The following is a 19,374-nucleotide window of genomic DNA, read 5'->3' as shown; positions in this document are numbered from 1 at the left end:
TTTTCATGGTAAAAAACAACTTTCCAGGTATAGGAGTTTAAAATGATAAATACCTTGTCGTTATTAAATCAATAAGAAATAATATTTCATACTCATAGTACTTTTCATTTTTATTTTAAATTTGTTATGTGTATGATATAACATAACATGAAGAAGTTTAGTCAAAAGTGTAGCTAAATTGTATAAAGATAGGAAACTACATTATTTTGGTTGTAATATAACTAGTACTTCAACATTTCTCTATAATGACCCGCAAATATTTACCATACTGCGTATCCATACAATTACATGTAATTGGCAATACGAATTTTATTTCTTGTTCGTCGGATGTCTAATGAAAAAAAAGTAGGACCAAGCGAGCGATTCAGTTGTATTTATCATTTTTATAGGCATAATGAACAGGCAAAACATAAATAAATTTGAGCGGACGATTATATTTTTTCTATTTTTCTCTGATTTATATAATAAATTAAAACACTTTCAATACGAAAAAGAGGGAAAATAGAATTAAAAAAAAAAGAACATTATTATTATTTGTCAAGCTTTTATTTAAATACAAGCGCGCAGAAATTAATTTGATGTGACTTTAATAGATATTTTTTTTATGATATTATTGTTTGTGATACCGAAAAAGATGTGATACCGCATGAACTAAAATGTATTTTGTTATATTTGTAAGAATATTTTTCCAGTCTTTCACCATGAACTTATAATTCATGAGTTCAAATCCTGTTCGGGATTTTGGCATATCATGATTTTTCGATAAACTGTGTTTATATGTCTGCTGTCATTTTAACTACTATATAATGTTCTACAGAAAAATATGATACTCTTGTTACATTTACCAGATGCTATATCATGTTGATTTACTGACCGTACATGCAGAGACTCCCCTACCTGCAACAATGGCAGGATTTACATGATTCTTATATATTTTTGAAACATATTATTCATGCTGATTTTTAATATTTTTCACCAAAAAGGTTTGAGGCTATTTGAAACTGAATTAAATATAAGTAAATTTATTTATGAAAATAAGGAACAGTTTTTTAGAGTTAACAGATGTTCTTTATTTCCCTGGTGGGGATGTAGTTTTCATTGATTGGCAGGTCTTTTGTCCCATTGGTGTAAGATTTGAAGATGTTTTAAGGAGCCTAAATTGTTTGTATTTTGTAACAGTGGATGAATGGGGTTTTTGTTTATTTCTTAGATCTATCAGAAAATATGCTGGGAAAGCTTTCTCTAGTATTGATTTCCTCTGACTTTCTATCTATCCCAATTACACAATTTCTTTTAATTCTTGGTTTTAATTTGATATACAATATTACAGTAAAACACAGTTATAACGAAGTGCCAATGACGGGCGATTTTGCTTCGTTGTAAGCGTAATTCGTTATATCCGTCAAGTTTACAACCTCTAATATAGTCACGGGGAATGAAAGTCACTTCGCTGTAAGCGTCAATTCATTATAAACGTGTTCGCTATAACCGTGTTTTACTGTATATAATATTGATATAACACAAATATATTCCTTTTGTTTTTTTTGTTCTTTTTATTATTATTTTTTTTTTTTTGGTTTATTTTTTTCCCCCGTATTCTTAATGCTTGTCTGAGATTTTCATCTTTTTAGAGTCGGGGAGGGGGTAGGTGTACATGTAATATTTGAATATTAATTTAAGGCATAGATATAATTGTTGTAAAATAAAATCATAAATTATTGAAGATGATAATTTATTTTACCCCCAATGTATTCTGATATAATTACCTCAGAGTCTAATAGTATTGCAACTCAGTCCTAAATTATTTGTTTATTACAGCAATATTGAACTACAGAATTTTTATTTATTAATTTGAAATCGAAAAAGAGTTTTAAAAAATGTGTTTTACAACATTGTGATAAAACATTATTCAGCTTATTATTGGGAGAAGGAAAAAATAATCAACATAATTCTACACTCATTGTTTTTTTTCCTATTTTGTGTGGGTGTGTTTGTTTGGTTTTTTTTTTCTTTAAAATTTCTTTCTTTTTTTGGGGGGAGGGGGTGGTCTTCGGATTGTGGGGGAATTAATTAAGAATAAAATAATGATGAGAAATAGAAAACTTCATTACGATTGTATAGAGTTTTAAGGTGGTACGGGACACTTCTATGTTGTGACGTATTATTTATCGAAATAAACAAGAAAACCAAATGTAAATATAAAAATGGTTTTTCCCAATTTTGTCACCTGTTAGCGTAGCGTCGTAATTTCGTTTTCAACACAGCACTTATTACGCCCTTTATGCGTTTATGACCTTTATTTCCCGGTAAAATGTTGGTACAATAAATGGTACTTATATACTTTACATAAAATCAAAACGAGCAAGAATCTGGACATATGCAATGTACAAGGATAGGTTGTGTAGTTTACATAAGCAACTATTTTTGGGTCTGGCACTACCACATATAATTTATATTATTGTACAATATTTGATGAGTTTATAATATGCATTTTGGAGAACTGGATATCTTTAATGGGGTGTTTTTGCTTACTTAAGCTGCTTAAGATATGATATCAAATGTTGGGCATAAGAGATATATATTTATATATATATATATATATATATATATATATATATATATATATATATATATATATATATATATATATATATATATATATATATATATATATATAACACATGTAAATGATAAATATTAAACTTTTAAAAGGTATTTCTAAGTATTTTGTAGTTGTACCGCTGTACAAACAATTGACGTTGTCTTATATTTTGTATTTCTGATTTAAAACTATAACAAAAGTTAAGATGTTGCTTTGGTCTTGGTGCCATGTTAATCAATTCTTAGTGAAATTAAATCAACAACCGCCTTCAATGTGTAGGCGAGTCGTACTTTTTCTACGGTTTCATGCATAGTGTACAATTGTTATCTTCAAATAATAATGTTTTACCACATATATGCTACGTGAATAAAATACAATACTAAAGAAAGTCAAGACTGCATGAATATGAAAAGTTCTATAAGTAACTCGCAATCGAATCATGCATGACCTTCCTGTCGAACAAAACCACGTGTGCATAGTACAGCAGTGTCCAAAAGTCGTTCCAGCCTTTTATATTATTTGATCAATACACTGTTTCTGCTACCGATGTTTAAACATAGTTTTACAGTTTAGCATAAAAGCTTAAGTATTTATAAAACCGAGTTAATGATTTCATTATCAAACATTAATTTAAAATACATTATAAAGATAATGAGATTATTTTTCAAAAGACTGAATGTGCACTTTTTGTTGCTTTAACCTGTATCTCAGACTCTGTACAAATCTCAAACTAAGGTTGAGATAAGGTGTGCACTGAAAACAAAACAAAATGGCGGCCATATCTCCAGAATACCAACTTGGATCTCCTCAAGAACACATCCCAACATGTGAGAAACATAACTTTAGAATAGACATGACATGTGAGGACTGTGATCAGTTTATTTGTTTACAATGTGCCAAAACAGACCACAAGGATCATGACTGGAAAGATATTTCCACAGCAGGAAATCTAAGGAGAGGAGAGCTAAAGAAGACTTTGAGTAAGGTTAAGGAGGAAAATGTGACAGAGATTGATAAAAACATCAGGAAGGCGTCCAAACAAATGGAAGACAACAAAAAATGCTGTGATTCTGAGGTCCTTAAGCTTCAGAAACAGTTTGATGCGATTATTTCAAAACTTGCAGATATCAATAAGACTTATATAAAGAAACTGAGTGATAATCTGGAAAGAAAAAATGCTGAAGTGAGCGAGAACATTTTAAACTTAGAAAGGAAAAAGAAACAGGTAATGGATTTAGTTAAGTTTCTGGAAGAAAACAACAGTACAATGTCTGACTATAGTTTGATTGACAACACCAGGAACTTGTCCAACCTTCTGTCCGACAGGGACTTTTATTTAGAGAAAGGGGATTATTCAGAGGGATACAAAAGTGGGGACATCAGCGAGGGATTACTGGAATCGATGATGGGACAAACTTTTGATATGGATGATTTTATTGTTATTGAAACTGGTTCATTTCAATACGGAGAAAAATCTATAATCTTTATAGAGGCAATCAATGAAGAAACGTGTTTCCTGAGAGGTTTGAATTTAGATCACATTGAACTTGTTAATCGAATGAATGAAAAGGGAACAAAAATCAGTATCAGTGTAAGTGACGTTTGTGTAAAAGACAATGGTGATGTGTATGCCACTGATTATAATAACAGGTCAATTGTCCGTCTGCCCCCGTCAGGCTCAGTCTCAACAGTATTCAGTGCAGCTCCACTGGTACCCTTAGGAATTTGTCAATCAACAGAAGGTGGACTGCTGGTCTCATTGAGAGATACAGAGTCGGAACGATATCAACTAAATTCGAGCAGCAGACGTTTGGTCAGACACGTGACACTGAATGGTGACGTCATCTGTGAGTACGAGTTCCAGGAGGACAGTCAGACCAGACTGTTCACCGTACCATGGAGAGTTAAACAGAGCACCAACACTGATATCTGTGTGGTTAACTGGACAAGTGAATTTACAGGTGAACTGATGATTCTATCTTTCACTGGGTCTCTGAAGTTAGTCTACCGTGGACAGAAACTGGAAAAAAAATTTAAACCACATGATGTAGTGTTTGACTCACACTGCAACATCATCGTTAGTGACACATTTAACAGCAAGATACATCTCCTGAGTCCTGATGGGGAGTTTATGAAGTATGTCGTCACAGAGAATGGTATAACATATCCAGTTTCCATGTCCTTCTACAAACCGACATTGTGGGTTGGCACCTACGACGGACTTGTCAAATTGTTTCAATTCAATTAAACTTAAAATAATAAGTAACAGGAACTTGTGAGAAGTCTTAATAATCAATTTTTATGAAATGTATTAACATTTTACCAATGACCCAAAAATTCAACATTGTATTACTGATGTAACGATATAGAACATATACATTATATTAGTACATCGAGTATGTATTTTGTAAAACAGGTGCTGTACCTTTCAGTACATACTGTCTTTTTAGTACCTGATATCCATGTACTATATGAAACGTTTTTATTTCAATGTTCGAAATCACTTTATACCTAGGCATTAAGTTAAAATCAGCTTTGCAGGTGTAGGAATGTAAAATTATAAATATTTTGTCGGTATTAAAACAATGAAAAATAAATCCCATACTTACAGTATTATTATTATTTTAATTTGGTATGCGTATGATATAATTTGACAGTTGGAAGTTTATTAAAAAGTGTAGCTGAATTTGGAAACTACGATTAAACTATAATTTTGTATTATCTTTAAGATTTCTGTATAATGATCTCAAAATATATACTATACCTCCTTTCTATACATTTACGTGTATAGAGAGGTTTTTAGTATTCATTAAGAATTTAATAATTCACGTAACATAGCACAAGTACTGAAAAGTAAGGCTTATAAAATTGAGTTTTCTTTATATCTGCACTATCGAATAAGTTGTATACCGGGGGTATATGACTATAGTAAAAGACAATAATGACAAAATAAAACCAAGAATATGGATCACATTTTACCTTACATACAGAGTACTGACATTCATTAATTTAACTTACAAGGCCACATATGACATGCCTGCAAAAACCTTACAATATTTTTCTCGCTTGGACACAACTACATGTAGTGCTTTATGAAGAGAACGTCTATGGTTTAAGTACAAATGTTTGAGGACATCATAAATTAAAGATGTCGGACTACTACAATGGCGTTTAAGCAATGTCATAAATTTTCAGGGAACTCATTTGCTTGACCATCGAGATGTATTCCATGCGTATAGTTTGGTCTTTTCACTTATTGCATACTTTAGGACTCACTCTGTCATATTTATTAATCGGCTGTAGAAACGTACTTTTCACCATATAAGATACGGGTTTGTGTCCTAGCCAGTTCTTCAGTATGATATTTACCGCGGACTCATCAAAACGGTGACAATGTGCGTACTCACGGCCCGTGACGTCAAACGTACAGTCCGAGGAAGCGCCAAAGGGAGTCAGACAACGCTCCTCGACCGCGCATGCGGTAAGAATTTTCATGAAATGGTTCATGATTTCATCAGTGTTGTGAATAATTATGGCTTTAATTTCAATGTGAGGGAACTTAAAAAGATCGGCTCTGTTGACGGCGAGGAATTTGTACATCCCGGGGTTGGTGACGGCAAACGTGGAATAATCGGCGCTCTGTCCAATTATCAGCACCCCCGGATCCTCAGATTTGTGGACGAGTTCAGAGAACACAGTGGAACTCACTTTAAAGCCCGGATTTATCCATGTTATGTGGCCAAATTCAGCAAGAGCCGTCTAGATAAAAATGAACAAAGTGAAAACAAGACAACTTCAAATTTTCTCTGACAGAAAATTCACAAAAGTTATTTATAGAAATTATATTTCAAAACAAATGTTACTGGTGTCCTGTATAATGTCTTTATCGTGCAGTCTTATATACCTATCTTTTTTTAAATCGTCGAAAAACTAAGGCCAGTCTGTACATACTTACATGTAGTTAGTGTATACAGGATTGGCCGTTCGTTTCCGACCATGTATCTAGTCTGTTATGACTTAAACAATCGGCCTTTATTATCATACAAACGTGATGGGTAACCTATTTGGAATATTTATATATATATATATATACCAATAGATTCTCGACTATGTTGTAAAGTTATTTGTTTACAACAAAGTATTTTAAACCAAAGTTGAGGACCCAGTCATGTTTTCTATTGACCACACATCAAACATCGACGTAAAATTTATGTTAACCAATATTTAACTGACAAAAGCTGAAGTCCATTGTGTTGTGTGTCATTGATGAGCACAGCATACATTAGATTGATCATATAATAAAGGTTTAATTGAAAGAGCTATTACCTGAATGATTAATGGTCGCCAGTGATAGTTCGACAAATCTTGAATAAACTTGGGAAAAAGATTGAACCAAAATCCCCGCATTCGCACGTTACAAAACGAAGACAGCTACAAAAAAAAAGTAAAACGGTGTTACTTTTGTGAGTGAACCTCAAGACTTAAACTTTTAAAAAAAGACACAGATCGTGAAATGCATGTTATTATTTTTATTAAAGCAACATGTATCACTACTATGTTTGAACATGTATTTATGTATGTATACCTTTTTTCGTTGTCCTTCATTTAGATCCAGATCAAATATATAAACGGTTTCCTGGGGATAGAAATACTGGATGGAGGCCACCAGGTGTTCGATCTGACCGAACGTCTGTTGTGATGCCGCTGTCACAAACACCGGGATTTCGTGACTGTGGTGACCGCCCTCAGACAAAATGACGCTCTGGACGTTGCCTTTAACCACGCGTACTATCTTGTCAGCCTTTTGTTGGAACTCTTTTTGAACTTTTGGATCTCTTTGGACTGGCTGTTTGAGGTCCGAGGACTCCTCCACTGGTAATTCGGCCACTTTCTCCGAATTTCTGTCTTCGTCCATTAATTTGGCTATTTGATTTTCAATTTTCATTTCGTTTTTCAAATCTTCAATCTCAAGGTTATCTTTTGGATCTAATTCGTCGATAATGTCGTTATATTCCATTTCGTTACTTTGGTGATTCTTATCAATTGGTTGTTTGTTTAACATTTTACTATTTTGGGATTTTTCATCATCTTTGACATTCACGTCTTTGTCAAGGTTAAGATTTTTTGCAATTGTAGCGTCTTCTTTTTGACTTTTCATATGTTTATCAAGAACCGTTTTTGAATGTATTTTCAATTTGTTTTCAATCTTTTCTTTGTGCTCCCATTCATCATCAAACGCAAGATTTTGACTGTCCTTGAAACCGCCTTCTGTAGTTTCGGCAACGTCATCGTTCAGTACGTCATCAGAGGGACTTCCGGCGTACTCACGCTCTGAATTTGACTTCAACAAGATGTGAGGAAGTGAATGTTAAATGTACATGTTTAAAAAATATAGTTAACAAATAAATACATTGATTAATTTCAGATATGGGTGTTCAGATTTACTTACATATGCAATGTTTTCATTTGAATTCCAATGTAATAAACTAATGTCCCAATAAAACATATAAAAATATCAAATTTACGTACCTAATAAACTTGAGAAATATCAATAAACTTTAATCATATGTTTTAATATTTTAAATATGATAGATACAGAAATGTTCTTATATTATAATGAGTAAGTAAATGTTAATTGTTTTATAGAATATATACAACACAATTTATCCTTAATCATGTTCAACCATAAAGGACCATATAATCAAACTATAATACGAGAAAATCACCAGAAATAATAACGTCCTGTGTAATTGTAATACGTACGTTGAACATCAGTTTATATCCAGCATGAAGTATTACTCCAAGCAATATCAAGATGAGGTATCTGACGATGTTTACAGACATCCGCCGCTTCATTGGGACATATTTTATCAGGTTAGTAGCACCACCGAGTTCTAGACTGGAACCACCGTATTCCTTGGCCTTCCTTCGAATCATTATGAAATTATATTCACGGTGTTAGCTTTTTCTTTGAACATTTCTAAACTTTTAGACGTGGCGACATATCGACAATCGATGACAAGACTATAGCTTGGACTGCGGTGACAGATGTGTCGGGGTCTGTATAAAGAAAACCTGTGTTTTAATAATAATCTATATTTGTTGTTAGGGCTTCATGTTCTATAGAAGGGTACATAAACAGGGGCCGATAACTTACGATGGTTGTTCAACAAAAGGTAAAAATAATCGTACATGTAGCCCAAGAATCGCACCATTTCCAGAACAGGTATATATCATCTTTTGTTCATCACAAGTTTTCAAAATAACTTTTTGGTAGTTCTCAACACAATTTTTAGGGAACTTTTTTGAATTTTTCGAATAAACAACAACAGATCTCAATAAATATATTAATATTTATTAAATATTATGTCCGTAACTTCAAGCAAAGTTGAAAAATTTCTCATATATTATTGAAAACTGCAGATTCATAGAAACAAATTTTACCATTATATGACGTACATATATATGGCATCCATATGCACATGTACACATATTTTTTTGGTATCAACAGATGTTAAACACTAGGTCTAAAGTCCAGGTATTGGAGGATCTGGATGCATTCAAACATTTTATTATTATTCATAATAACACTATAAAGCAGAACTTTTTGGAAAAATGATCCGATATGTCCTACTTGAACTCAGTGAGTTCAACTTTCAATTTGAAACAAAATGGCACACATATTCAGTAACCGTTTATCTATTCATTTTACTTTTTCACAGCTGTAAGGATTTCCAATGTTATGGGTATAACAAAATACACAATAATGTAGGAACAGAAGTTCTGATATAATCAGAGCTATCTTGGTGACAAAAGTACAGCAAATTTTGTACAGTGTTTCTTACAGTACTAGAAGTTTCTATTATACACTTCTCCTTTCCTGGGATTTACAATAGAAACAAGAACAAGCAAAAGCAGTGTCTATCTTTTAAGATTTACAATTTCCACACCATCTTAATGGCTTCACACACTCCGACATCATTGTAATTGAAATATATAAGTCCTGCGAGTCCAGCAATGGTCAGGAGGTACCAGGGATAGTGAATCCACGGAACAAATTTCTCTAAATAGTCAGTCAGTACCCCATCAACACCCCTGCAAAAATAAAATGTCCGCCAATTATTTGAGGTACAGTCAAACCTTATCTCTTTAACACTGAGTGGATTCATCAACAGACAAAACTATAAACAGCAAAATACACTTAAGTCAAGGAAAGGGTTTGTATAAGGGCAACAAACGTCATGAAAATTAAAAATGTTAATGGCAGATTTGAATAGAAATATAGAGGAAAAGAAAATTCATTACTAAGGTTTTGAAGTTACATAAAAAGGACCTGCAACTTTCTCTTTTAATCCTGAGCCATATTAGAGGAATAACAAGAGTGCCATCTGTTCATAACAAATCCTACACCTTTAACGGTACTAACAGAAAAACTATGAACTAAGCCTCAATGGCCGATATAGCTTGGACAATGATTGAAGGCTAAGCAGTTAACCACCTGACCTTTCGCTTTCAACCTAATATTCCATAAGGTAATCTTTTGACTGTCAAACTAAAAAGGGTCATCAATTTGTCATTACAAACACCTTAATCAAACAACAAATATACTATCGCTGAACCAACATGCCCTCTTACTCAAAGGGGAACTGAAAACTGTAAACCAACTTTTATTCGCGTGCGAGAAATATTCGCAAGGCTCGCAAGGACATTGTTTTTGCGAATAATTCCACAAAACATTCATTGTTGTATGGTTGTTATAGCAAGACTGGTCTGGAAAAGGCTTGGTCGTGAACATTAGTCGTTGCGAACCAGTTTATCAGAAGTAAATTGCGAAATAAAGTCGTCGCAAATAAAAGTTGGTTTACAGTATACACTTAATTTTATGAAACATGTTTCCTTACCAGAAACCATGGAGGAGGACTGTTATTGAGAGGAGGGTGTCCATTATGGGTCCCTGTACAAACAGACAGGCTGGCATGACCCCCAGCATACTGACAGCCAGTACTCGCTCAATCTTCCAGTGGGTAGACGCCATCATCTTGTGGTCACCTCTTTTTTCCTCTAAAATAATATACCGGTACATAAATTACGTGAAACACTTCATTACTAGTACTGGTACACAGTCTATATATTTATTCACATGGTCCTATTTCTAAAGATTTATATATTGGGGTTGATATGTATGCTGATATGAAATGCAACAGAACATGAAGAAGTTAACCAACCTTTCTTTTGTAAACTGGTCATTTGCATGGTGTATATTAAAAGATGGAAACACAAATGGATGGAGAGACAAACAAGATGTACCAAAATATAAGTCAAAAGAAACCTGTATAAAAGCTGGTTCTCACAAACATCAACTTTATCTATTGTACATATATTTTGAAAGCTTAATATATACTGGGGATTTTATCAATATTTTATGTACATTTGATTACTGACATGTATTTTGTTTGCTCTTGACAACATCCATTTTTTGAATTCATCTAAGGTTACCTGGTCTAAATGGACCTCTCTTTGCTCTAAAATTTCTGGCTCTGAAGAATTCAACTACAGCATTACTACTCGCCACTGAGGTCAGGGAGAAATGTTTGGTGACAAGACTGTTCTGAAGACTGGTAGGAAGTGTCTGTTGAAACATGCTGTTCTTTACAAATAAGCATCCTTTTCCTGAAAAAATAAATTTAAATATCAAACATTTTAAAGTTAAAAAAACTGAATTCTCAGGGATAAAAAAACATTACTATGCATCTCCATGCCTGAAAACTAAAACAGGAAGATTTAAAAAAAGTAATAAATCATTTGAATCAAATGATTTCATTGAAAGAAAAGGTTAAATTGGTCTGCAGTTTCTCACTAAGAAATTACATGTACCAGATAGTTTTATAACTATTCAAATTTCAAAAGTTCTATAAAGAACAGCCAGAGTATAAAATATTTATTGCAACTTGTAGACCTTTTTATTTATAAATCAGCAGATATCATGCAAGTACGTGTATAAGCCTACAATTAAAGACATTTTAGAAAAGTTAAAATTTCTAAGGTATATAACGTAAGGATAACCATAAGACAACATTTATCATATACTGTATTAAATCTGCATAAGGAAGAAGGGGTGAATTTTATAATAAATATTTCGTGACCTTGCATAGAACATTTTTGCGCACTTTACGTAATCACTGAATAAAAACACCTGACATACTCAGTAAACATGACTTCACCTATCTATCATAAAAATATCAATAACAAATCACGAAATCAATAGGCAGTTGTTACGAAATTAGCTATGTTTTACCCCTGCAAGCCCGTAGAAGACCGATCGTAGCCATCTTGAAAATTCTCCTCACCGGCAGGTAACTCGACGTTTCGACCCACTATGATTCGACCTACGAAGTTTCGACCCACGAAATATTTCATACATACACGTAGGCCTACTTCTTCGTTAGTCATCACATATCTCTGAGTAAAGATAAATTATACCTTTGTACAAATTCTATCAAGTTTTGGATATGAAGGAAATTATGTATCCCATTACTTTGCTATATGTAATTCATTAACGTTTAATATACGCCATTTCAACAATTTCATGTTAAACAACCCCCCCCCCCCCCTATTTTTTTTTAAACACGAGTATGTATACTTTATGAAGGACTTTTATGGATTTGATCGGGTGGATACTTATGTATGTTTTCAAAGGGGTTTGCACTCTCATTTGTAGTTGATCAATGAGAGAGTGGCGGATTTAGATGTTGTTTTGTTTGTTTGTTTGTTTTTTTTGTTTTGTTTTTTTGGAGGGGGGGGGGGGTGCTCCTCGGAATTTGACAAAGTGTTAAAATGCATGAAATAAATCCCAAGACGTTTCGGATTTTTCTTAGATTTAGTGGAACTTGAATTTAAAGATAACACTTACCTTTTGATTGTCAGCTATATATAAATTCTTTCTGCTTCGTTGCATGTTTAAAACACCTATGAAGCATTTACTTCATATATCATCAAACTTCAATGTGATTTCTTAGTGCATGATTTAATAGGTTGGAAGTAATTTAACGTTCCGCATAACATTTCTGATTTTTTACAAGAGTGATAAATTATCATTTTAAAGTAATATAAATTATTACATGGAAACGAAAATCATTTACCTAAAATAACGAAACCCTGTCATAAAACATACTGAGTTTGATATGTTTGACCACTTTGATTAAAACCTTATCAGTAAACACACATATAGTGATGTATCATTAACCCCATCGTCGGATACCTACGGGTGATCGCGTCTTTAACTTAAAAGACGCGATCACCCGTGGGTATCCGACGATGCATTAACCCCAATGACAGTATACAATTATTTAATGCTTTAGCAGTCAATAGACCAGGATATTTTTCCCGAGGTGCAGGGAACAGCTCAGTATGATCTATTGCCCGAGGCCAACGGCCGAGGGCAATATATCATACTGAGCTGTTCCCTGCACCAAGGGAAAAATTCTGGTCTATTGACTGTTCAAGCGTTAAATAATTGTTTTATTACCTAATTCCTTTTTTATTTTTCGGGGCTTACAATTTGCATATTGCAGATGATTTTCGTGCCATTATGCAATATACTAAGATTTTTTTTTTTCATCTTTTACATGCACAAAACCTGTTGCATGCATTACAACATCTCAATTTAATAGTTTACACAAAGAAGGGGGAATCTTCAACCTATTAGATTTTAAATACATGTAGTCTTTTACCTTATATCAGGCTTTAAAACTATTGCTTATTTGATACTCCATTTTGATAACATTGAATTTGGTTTCACCAAGTACTAAAAACAGCATCTATGTAAAGGAATATACATTCCATGAGAACTATCGAAAGGATGTAACATTAACATACCAGCGTTCTGAAATACGTTGCCGGTCCAATAGATCGCAGTCTATTGACCGGCGGTCAATAGATCGCAGTCTATTGACCGGCGCTCCAATAGATCGAAGACTATTGACCGGCGGTCTAATAGATCGCAGTCTATTGACCGGCAGTTCAAAATAGACGCAAATATGTAATAAAACAACAAAATCCCTTTGATTAGGTAATAAAGTAATATACAAGGCACGCTCTTCAAATTAAAAATGAATTATTGGCAAGGAGATACCGAATTATATACACGTAGTGATATAACTAGCGTTCCCTTTGGATTATTGATCTCTACTCTTCGATTAAGATTATTTGTAATTATGTAGGAAGTTTATGTTCCTCCTGCCCTTTTAATAAAATATTCATATAAATGTATTAATATGAGATAAACCTACACTTGTAAATTATTTTTATTTATCGTATTTCTGAAGGGAAAAAAAATTGGTTAAACAGAAGTCTCCCCCCCCCCCCCCCCAATTGAGAATTTGCCCGCCGCCCCGAAATTAATAAAATGAAAAATATTTATGAGGGAAAAGTGTGCCGATCACGACTTCCTGTGTCGAAATACAGACATTCAATACACTGTCATAAATGATCATGGTAAAATAACAACAGATTACTTCAAAATACGGGAGTTTTTACATTAAAAACTTTACTAAGTTTAATTTAGAATATTTATAATATTTTTTTTCAAAATAGTATTCTGTCATACCGGTATTATATCACAAATAATAGCTTATAGATTTTCTTCAAAGATATTTTTTTCTATACATGTACATGTCTTGTGATAGGCAGAGGTGCATGTAAAAAATTTGCACAGTAGTTTTTGAGAAAAAGTAGAAAATTTTCATAGTTTAAAAAAAACGAATGACAGACAAGGGAGCTAACTAGAACCTTTGTTTTAGGTGAGTTTCCGTCAGGCTGTATCTCGCATTGACCGAAAGGCCGAGGGATATTCGAATTTGTGAGTGTTTCCATCCTCCGAAACTAATTCCTGATTTTTAATAAATTACAACAGACAACAAAAATCATGATAGTTTAGATCATATTTAATTGATATAATTTCATTATAAGTACATGAAATCACGATGCGAAAACAATTAAGTTTTACATATAATATATACAATTTACATAAAATATATACAATTTACATACCAACATGTGTATAAATATGCTGAACCAAGTTTTAGAAGGTAAGGGAATGGAATGATAATAGCTCTATAATAAGTTGCAATGACCAAAACTACTTGTACTAAGCGCCAAAACGTTAGTGCGTGATAATGTTACTGTGAATAGATCATGGATTTTCGGATATCGCCCGAAGTTGCATCTATTGGTTATTCTTGGCGGGTGATACAGGCATTGGTGCCAGGCTCGTCGGACGAAACATCTTTTGGAGAAGGACAACGATGGACATGACCATGACCTCCATTAGCTCTGACAAGGTCAGGACGCTGGCCCCCAGGAATATACCCATCTGTCCGCCTATTGACGCTGGTCATAGGTAAAAACAGTCATGCAATCGATATTAGATCTATATTTTAACAAAATATTAACCGCCAAAGTCTGTTCTTTGGAAGACGAAGAATAGAAAAAAGCATCACTGACAAAACATAAAATTTCATGGAGAGAGAGAGAGAGAGAGAGAGAGAGAGAGAGAGAGAGAGAGAGACTTACCTAGAATATCAATAAAGGTGATTTTCTGCACTTTTTCGAAGGTTTTATACACTAGGCTCTCATAATAAAGTCTCACTTCCATGATATTTTCCCTGGAGAACAAAATATCATCATTCTAAATTGTCTGCTTCAGATTCCTACAAAACCCCCTTTTAAATATTTCAATGTGATATTCTGTATTCCAATTGCGTTGTAATTGATCCCGAGCAAATGTAAAAAATAAACCCCAAAAAGCATTCTCCGTATAGAGTAAAAATGTTGTTTGTATAGCTCGTAATTAATGTCGGCATATAACTAGAAATAATATTTGTAAAAAATGATACGAGTTCCACCCCCCCCCCCCCCTTACGTTTGAAAAAGGACTGTCTAGTATCTTTAACATCTGAATCATACTGTGTGATCACTCATTTTTTGTTAACCTTGCCGACGCTGAAGGCAACACTCCTTATAGAACACAAAAACGTGCATTGATATTTGTAAGAAATAAGAACTTGTTTTATTGTGAACTTTAAGTTGATAAGAGATCAACGGTTCTCGAATCTTTTAGGTATTTATAAATACACCTTATAGATAAGGATACATCAAGTAAATTGTTGTATTCATGGTCTCAAGTGTCAAGCATTGGTTTATTGAATGCATTCATCAATTAGAATATTAAAGCAGCACACATACATTAAAGGGGCATGGTCATGATTTTTGGTCAAGTTCTATTTTTCTGTTTTTATTATTTACAATGCTTTAGGAATGCATTTCTAAACATTTTCTGACAAAATGAAATTTGAGAGTCAGTCGTTGAGTTATAAAAAAGCCACAGGGCTCACAGTTCTTTGTCATGTAAACAAGGCTCGTGCCTTGTTTTTGTTTACATAGGTTCAATTTAATACCAGTAAAAACTTTTTTTCAAGCTTTTTTGTATATCTTCTAATTTGTCCAATAATCAAACAGTTGCTAACGATTACACATTCATTTTAGGTCTTAAATTGGAATTTTCACTTCAAAATGTAAATAAAATACATAGCAAAGAATTAAAAGCTTCGTAAATCAACGACTGACACTCAAATTTTGGTTTCCTATTAGAAATGCCTTACTGAAGCATTGTTGTGTGCATAACTTGAACAAAGTCAAAGCTTTATTATACATCTTTTGAATATCCAATGGTTTCAAAACAAGTAATTGTTAAATTCCGGTCAGTTTACCGTATACTTGTGTACCCAAAATTTTCTTTGATCCAGTTCTCGTACAGGCTGGCGGGAAAGGTGGCGTGCGATATACGGGTGGTGTATTCTGTTAGGGAGCACGGGACGGAACAGCCACAGGCGGCCTGCAGGGTGACGTTCCCGTTGAACTCCTCTTTAAGGAAAATTGAAATGTTTAAAAGATGAATCATAGTATATAAAGTGCGATAAAAAAAAGTTTTATAAGAAAGCTCAACTTGGTTTTGGACAATTTAAATTTAATTTTTTTAAAAAGCACATAATATCGAAGCTTTCATATGAGTTTTATCAAATTGCAATTTTATTAGATTTCTTTTATTATACTATAGACTGATAATCATTACTAAGAAGACTCAAATTGACCATATGTGTTCTATAAAAATATTATTATGCACAGAACTTTCGGGGATCCTCGCAATTAAGTTAACTATGCAATGAGGAGTGTGGTATAGTTTGTGCTGGCAATGTATTATGGACTAAATGACGGGTTGAATTTATTTCTTTTGTCTTAAAAATCACCAAGTGCAAAGGGCATGATCAGGCCTCGTTGATGTTTAAATATATTGTAATTTCACATGTTTCGAAAACCGTTTGGGCAGATGATATGATTATAAAAGTAAGCATTTACCTCTGGCTGGCTTGTGGCAGTTGTAATCTCTCTCTATGGAGCAGATTGGCTCCGCATCACCTATTGATATTAATAACTATTGATGATGACAGTATCAGCACATACATTTTTTTTTACAAATGCATTGTGACGATACTTTCAAAAACTCAATACACAAGAGACATTTAGATGGGTTATCATTTCTTATGCATATCAACCCGTAGTTATTCGATAAAAAGAAAGTATCCACCACCGTCTCTTACAACAAGGGACCCTTCGATCACATAGCTCACCTTAGCAACAAGGTCCAACTTTGACCTCAGCGGGTTATCTATATATTCAAATCATTTTTAATATAGAAAACCCTATGATCGTATCAGAATTACTCAATTGAACTTTAAAATAAGTGAGTTGATGAGATGTCTTACCTAGATCATGATGATTCCGACATTGACATTTCTGGAAGGCGAATCTCTCCTTGCACTCTCTGAGACACCCGCTGTAACTATACAGCCGGTGGTGCTTCAGGTGGTTCTGGAACCCAGCACTCTCCGTGTCCAAACAATACTCCTTGCCGAAAGCTTTGAAAGGACTGGAGAGAAATTTGTACTACAACAACAAAGACATTTACCATAAAAACCATTAAAAAATGTTTACTTTGGTGGTTCACGGGGATGCTAGCATCGCGAATAAATCACATAGCCCACGTTAGCGAAATTCACTTAGAACCATTTTTACAAGGCCTTGGACTTTCAGTAGGACGTACCTATCTATTTTTTGCGTCAAAACAAGTTAAAAATGGGAGTTTGTTGATTTCAAAGAGCCATGGCTGAGTGGCCAGCATTGAAATAACCAGGCCCACGTCACATTGCCGTTGGACACAACTACTGTACCCAAAGCCCAGGTTCTTGTTCAAAGGGTTCTAATTAATGATTCAGAACGTAATCAAATTTCTAAAGAAATAAGGCAGAATATACGGTAGATGTATATTCTTGCAGGTATTAAGGTCTTGAGCAGGACGCAAACAGAACGATTAAAGATTTGACTGTACCTCCTTGCGTTCTATGGGGATGTACGTGGTGGTCCCCGGGGGCACCAGGTAACCGGAGTCCATCACGTTCGGCTCCTCGTTGTGGGCGTGGAGAACGATCTGAAAGAGGGTTTTATTAAAAACAACAAGCAAACAGAGAAATTTTGAAAATGAAATGAGCCGACTTCTTAATTTCTTGATATCTAACTTTGTTTTGCCTCGGACTAGAATGTCGCGACATCATTGGATGAAACGCGTCACGTGGCTGCCTTACTAATTTCTTTAAAAGGCAAGCGTCAAAATTTACAGCGCAACATGGCGGACGTAACGTTATTTGAACTGATTTTCTACACAAACGTTTGTTTACTTATCAAACTTTAGGTCCTCGACAAAACAAAACACTTATTGTTACATATATCACTTATATCGTCTCGAATCTGTACAAAAGGTTCAAATAAATAGAATAAATACATGTACACGTATAAAAAGAATTGATACACGCTGTACGGAGACACGAGTTTGCTGTACTGACCTTCAGCCCCGCCCCCATGTTCCTGGCATAGACATAATCACTTTGATTTACGTGGATGTAAAAAGATAATCCCAGAATACTCCCAACATAACCAATTTTATGGATCTCGGGCGAGTCTAATCCGTTAAAAGAGAAACAGAGTCCCCACTCAGTCTTATAAGGAATAAACAACTTAGTACAGTCGAAGTACAGTGTTTCTTTCCACTTGCATGCAATAAACAAATCCTTGATGCTGAAGCTAACATTGAACAACCAGTCTTCTTCCACGTTTTTAAAAAGCAGTTTATACTTTGAATCGCTGAAGTTCATTGGAGGCATAAAGGAACCCATGTTGCTTTCTCTCTTCAGGTAATCCAGCATGGCTTCGTCGGGATTCAGCTTGGACATCTTGTATGGGCTGATGTTACACAGGGTGACTGCAGGGAATTCTAGTTCATGCGACATCTTGATATTGAGCATGGTTAACGTTGGGTACGAGAAATACTGTTCCTTGAGGTCATACAATGTCATTGTGAGTGAAATACCCATGGCCATTACCAGCATAAACCATATAACTCTATAAGTATAAAAAAGAGTTATTGCAATACTAGTATTTCAGTTTGGCTTTTAAAGTTACGTATGGTTCAAAATTCAAATTTTGCAGATAGAATGACGAAGAGAAAGACAGAGAGGACCAAAAAAAAAGTTGCCTTATTTTCGGGAACATACGAACACAACTTATATTGCACAGTTTATAAATAATTTCAAAAAATATCTTCTTACCCCCGGGTACACGTTCTTCGCCCTGAGATATGAGACAAGCCATGGAGAGTTGAGGAA

At 34.0% G+C, this 19,374-nt stretch overlaps 4 protein-coding genes across 4 annotated transcripts; 1 reads left to right on the top strand and 3 right to left on the bottom strand.

Annotated features, from left to right (window-relative positions):
* Positions 1 to 3,371: 3,371 nt before the first annotated feature.
* Positions 3,372 to 5,099, top strand: LOC128179361 (uncharacterized). The gene has a single exon (XM_052846772.1). It carries the CDS (start codon positions 3,372 to 3,374, stop codon positions 4,848 to 4,850), a length of 1,479 nt encoding a protein of 492 aa, XP_052702732.1. The 3' UTR covers positions 4,851 to 5,099.
* Positions 5,100 to 5,534: 435 nt separating this feature from the next.
* Positions 5,535 to 8,619, bottom strand: LOC128179360 (uncharacterized). Its single transcript, XM_052846770.1, has 4 exons — positions 8,366 to 8,619; positions 7,188 to 7,943; positions 6,929 to 7,033; positions 5,535 to 6,361 (listed from the first exon to the last, which is right to left on the bottom strand). The coding sequence occupies exons 1-4, from the start codon at positions 8,537 to 8,539 to the stop codon at positions 5,852 to 5,854; spliced, it is 1,545 nt and encodes a 514-aa protein (XP_052702730.1). The 5' UTR covers positions 8,540 to 8,619; the 3' UTR covers positions 5,535 to 5,851.
* A 321-nt stretch (positions 8,620 to 8,940) lies between these two features.
* On the bottom strand, positions 8,941 to 11,999 carry LOC128180884 (putative succinate dehydrogenase [ubiquinone] cytochrome b small subunit, mitochondrial). Its single transcript, XM_052849061.1, has 4 exons — positions 11,898 to 11,999; positions 11,099 to 11,272; positions 10,504 to 10,663; positions 8,941 to 9,697 (listed from the first exon to the last, which is right to left on the bottom strand). Exons 1-4 carry the CDS (start codon positions 11,929 to 11,931, stop codon positions 9,538 to 9,540), a joined length of 528 nt encoding a protein of 175 aa, XP_052705021.1. The 5' UTR covers positions 11,932 to 11,999; the 3' UTR covers positions 8,941 to 9,537.
* Positions 12,000 to 14,578: 2,579 nt separating this feature from the next.
* On the bottom strand, positions 14,579 to 19,373 carry LOC128182275 (acid-sensing ion channel 2-like; the record flags this gene model as incomplete). The annotated part of the gene is made up of 8 exons (XM_052850863.1): positions 14,579 to 14,989; positions 15,173 to 15,264; positions 16,369 to 16,522; positions 17,015 to 17,074; positions 17,422 to 17,602; positions 18,045 to 18,143; positions 18,556 to 19,111; positions 19,318 to 19,373. Coding segments are annotated over 8 exons (1,362 nt in total), but the record flags the coding sequence as incomplete, so codon positions are not given.
* Position 19,374: the final 1 nt, after the last annotated feature.

Source organism: Crassostrea angulata, chromosome 4, assembly GCF_025612915.1.
Source record: "Crassostrea angulata isolate pt1a10 chromosome 4, ASM2561291v2, whole genome shotgun sequence".
NCBI lineage: Eukaryota > Metazoa > Mollusca > Bivalvia > Ostreida > Ostreidae > Magallana > Magallana angulata.
This window is presented reverse-complemented; position numbering and strand designations above follow the sequence as displayed.

Excerpts from the sequence above, each read along its gene's own strand:
- LOC128179361 (XM_052846772.1), top strand. The coding sequence starts at position 3,372 with ATGGCGGCCATATCTCCAGAATACCAACTTGGATCTCCTCAAGAACAC.
- LOC128179360 (XM_052846770.1), bottom strand. The coding sequence starts at position 8,539 with ATGATTCGAAGGAAGGCCAAGGAATACGGTGGTTCCAGTCTAGAACTC. Across the intron at positions 7,034-7,187 it reads ATGAAGGACAACGAAAAAAG|CTGTCTTCGTTTTGTAACGT; the intron begins GTATACATACAT and ends TTTTTTTTGTAG. Across the intron at positions 6,362-6,928 it reads GGCGACCATTAATCATTCAG|ACGGCTCTTGCTGAATTTGG; the intron begins GTAATAGCTCTT and ends ATTTTTATCTAG.
- LOC128180884 (XM_052849061.1), bottom strand. The coding sequence starts at position 11,931 with ATGGCTACGATCGGTCTTCTACGGGCTTGCAGGG. Across the intron at positions 11,273-11,897 it reads TCTTCTACGGGCTTGCAGGG|GAAAAGGATGCTTATTTGTA; the intron begins GTAAAACATAGC and ends TTATTTTTTCAG. Across the intron at positions 10,664-11,098 it reads GAGAGGTCCATTTAGACCAG|AGGAAAAAAGAGGTGACCAC; the intron begins GTAACCTTAGAT and ends ATATTATTTTAG.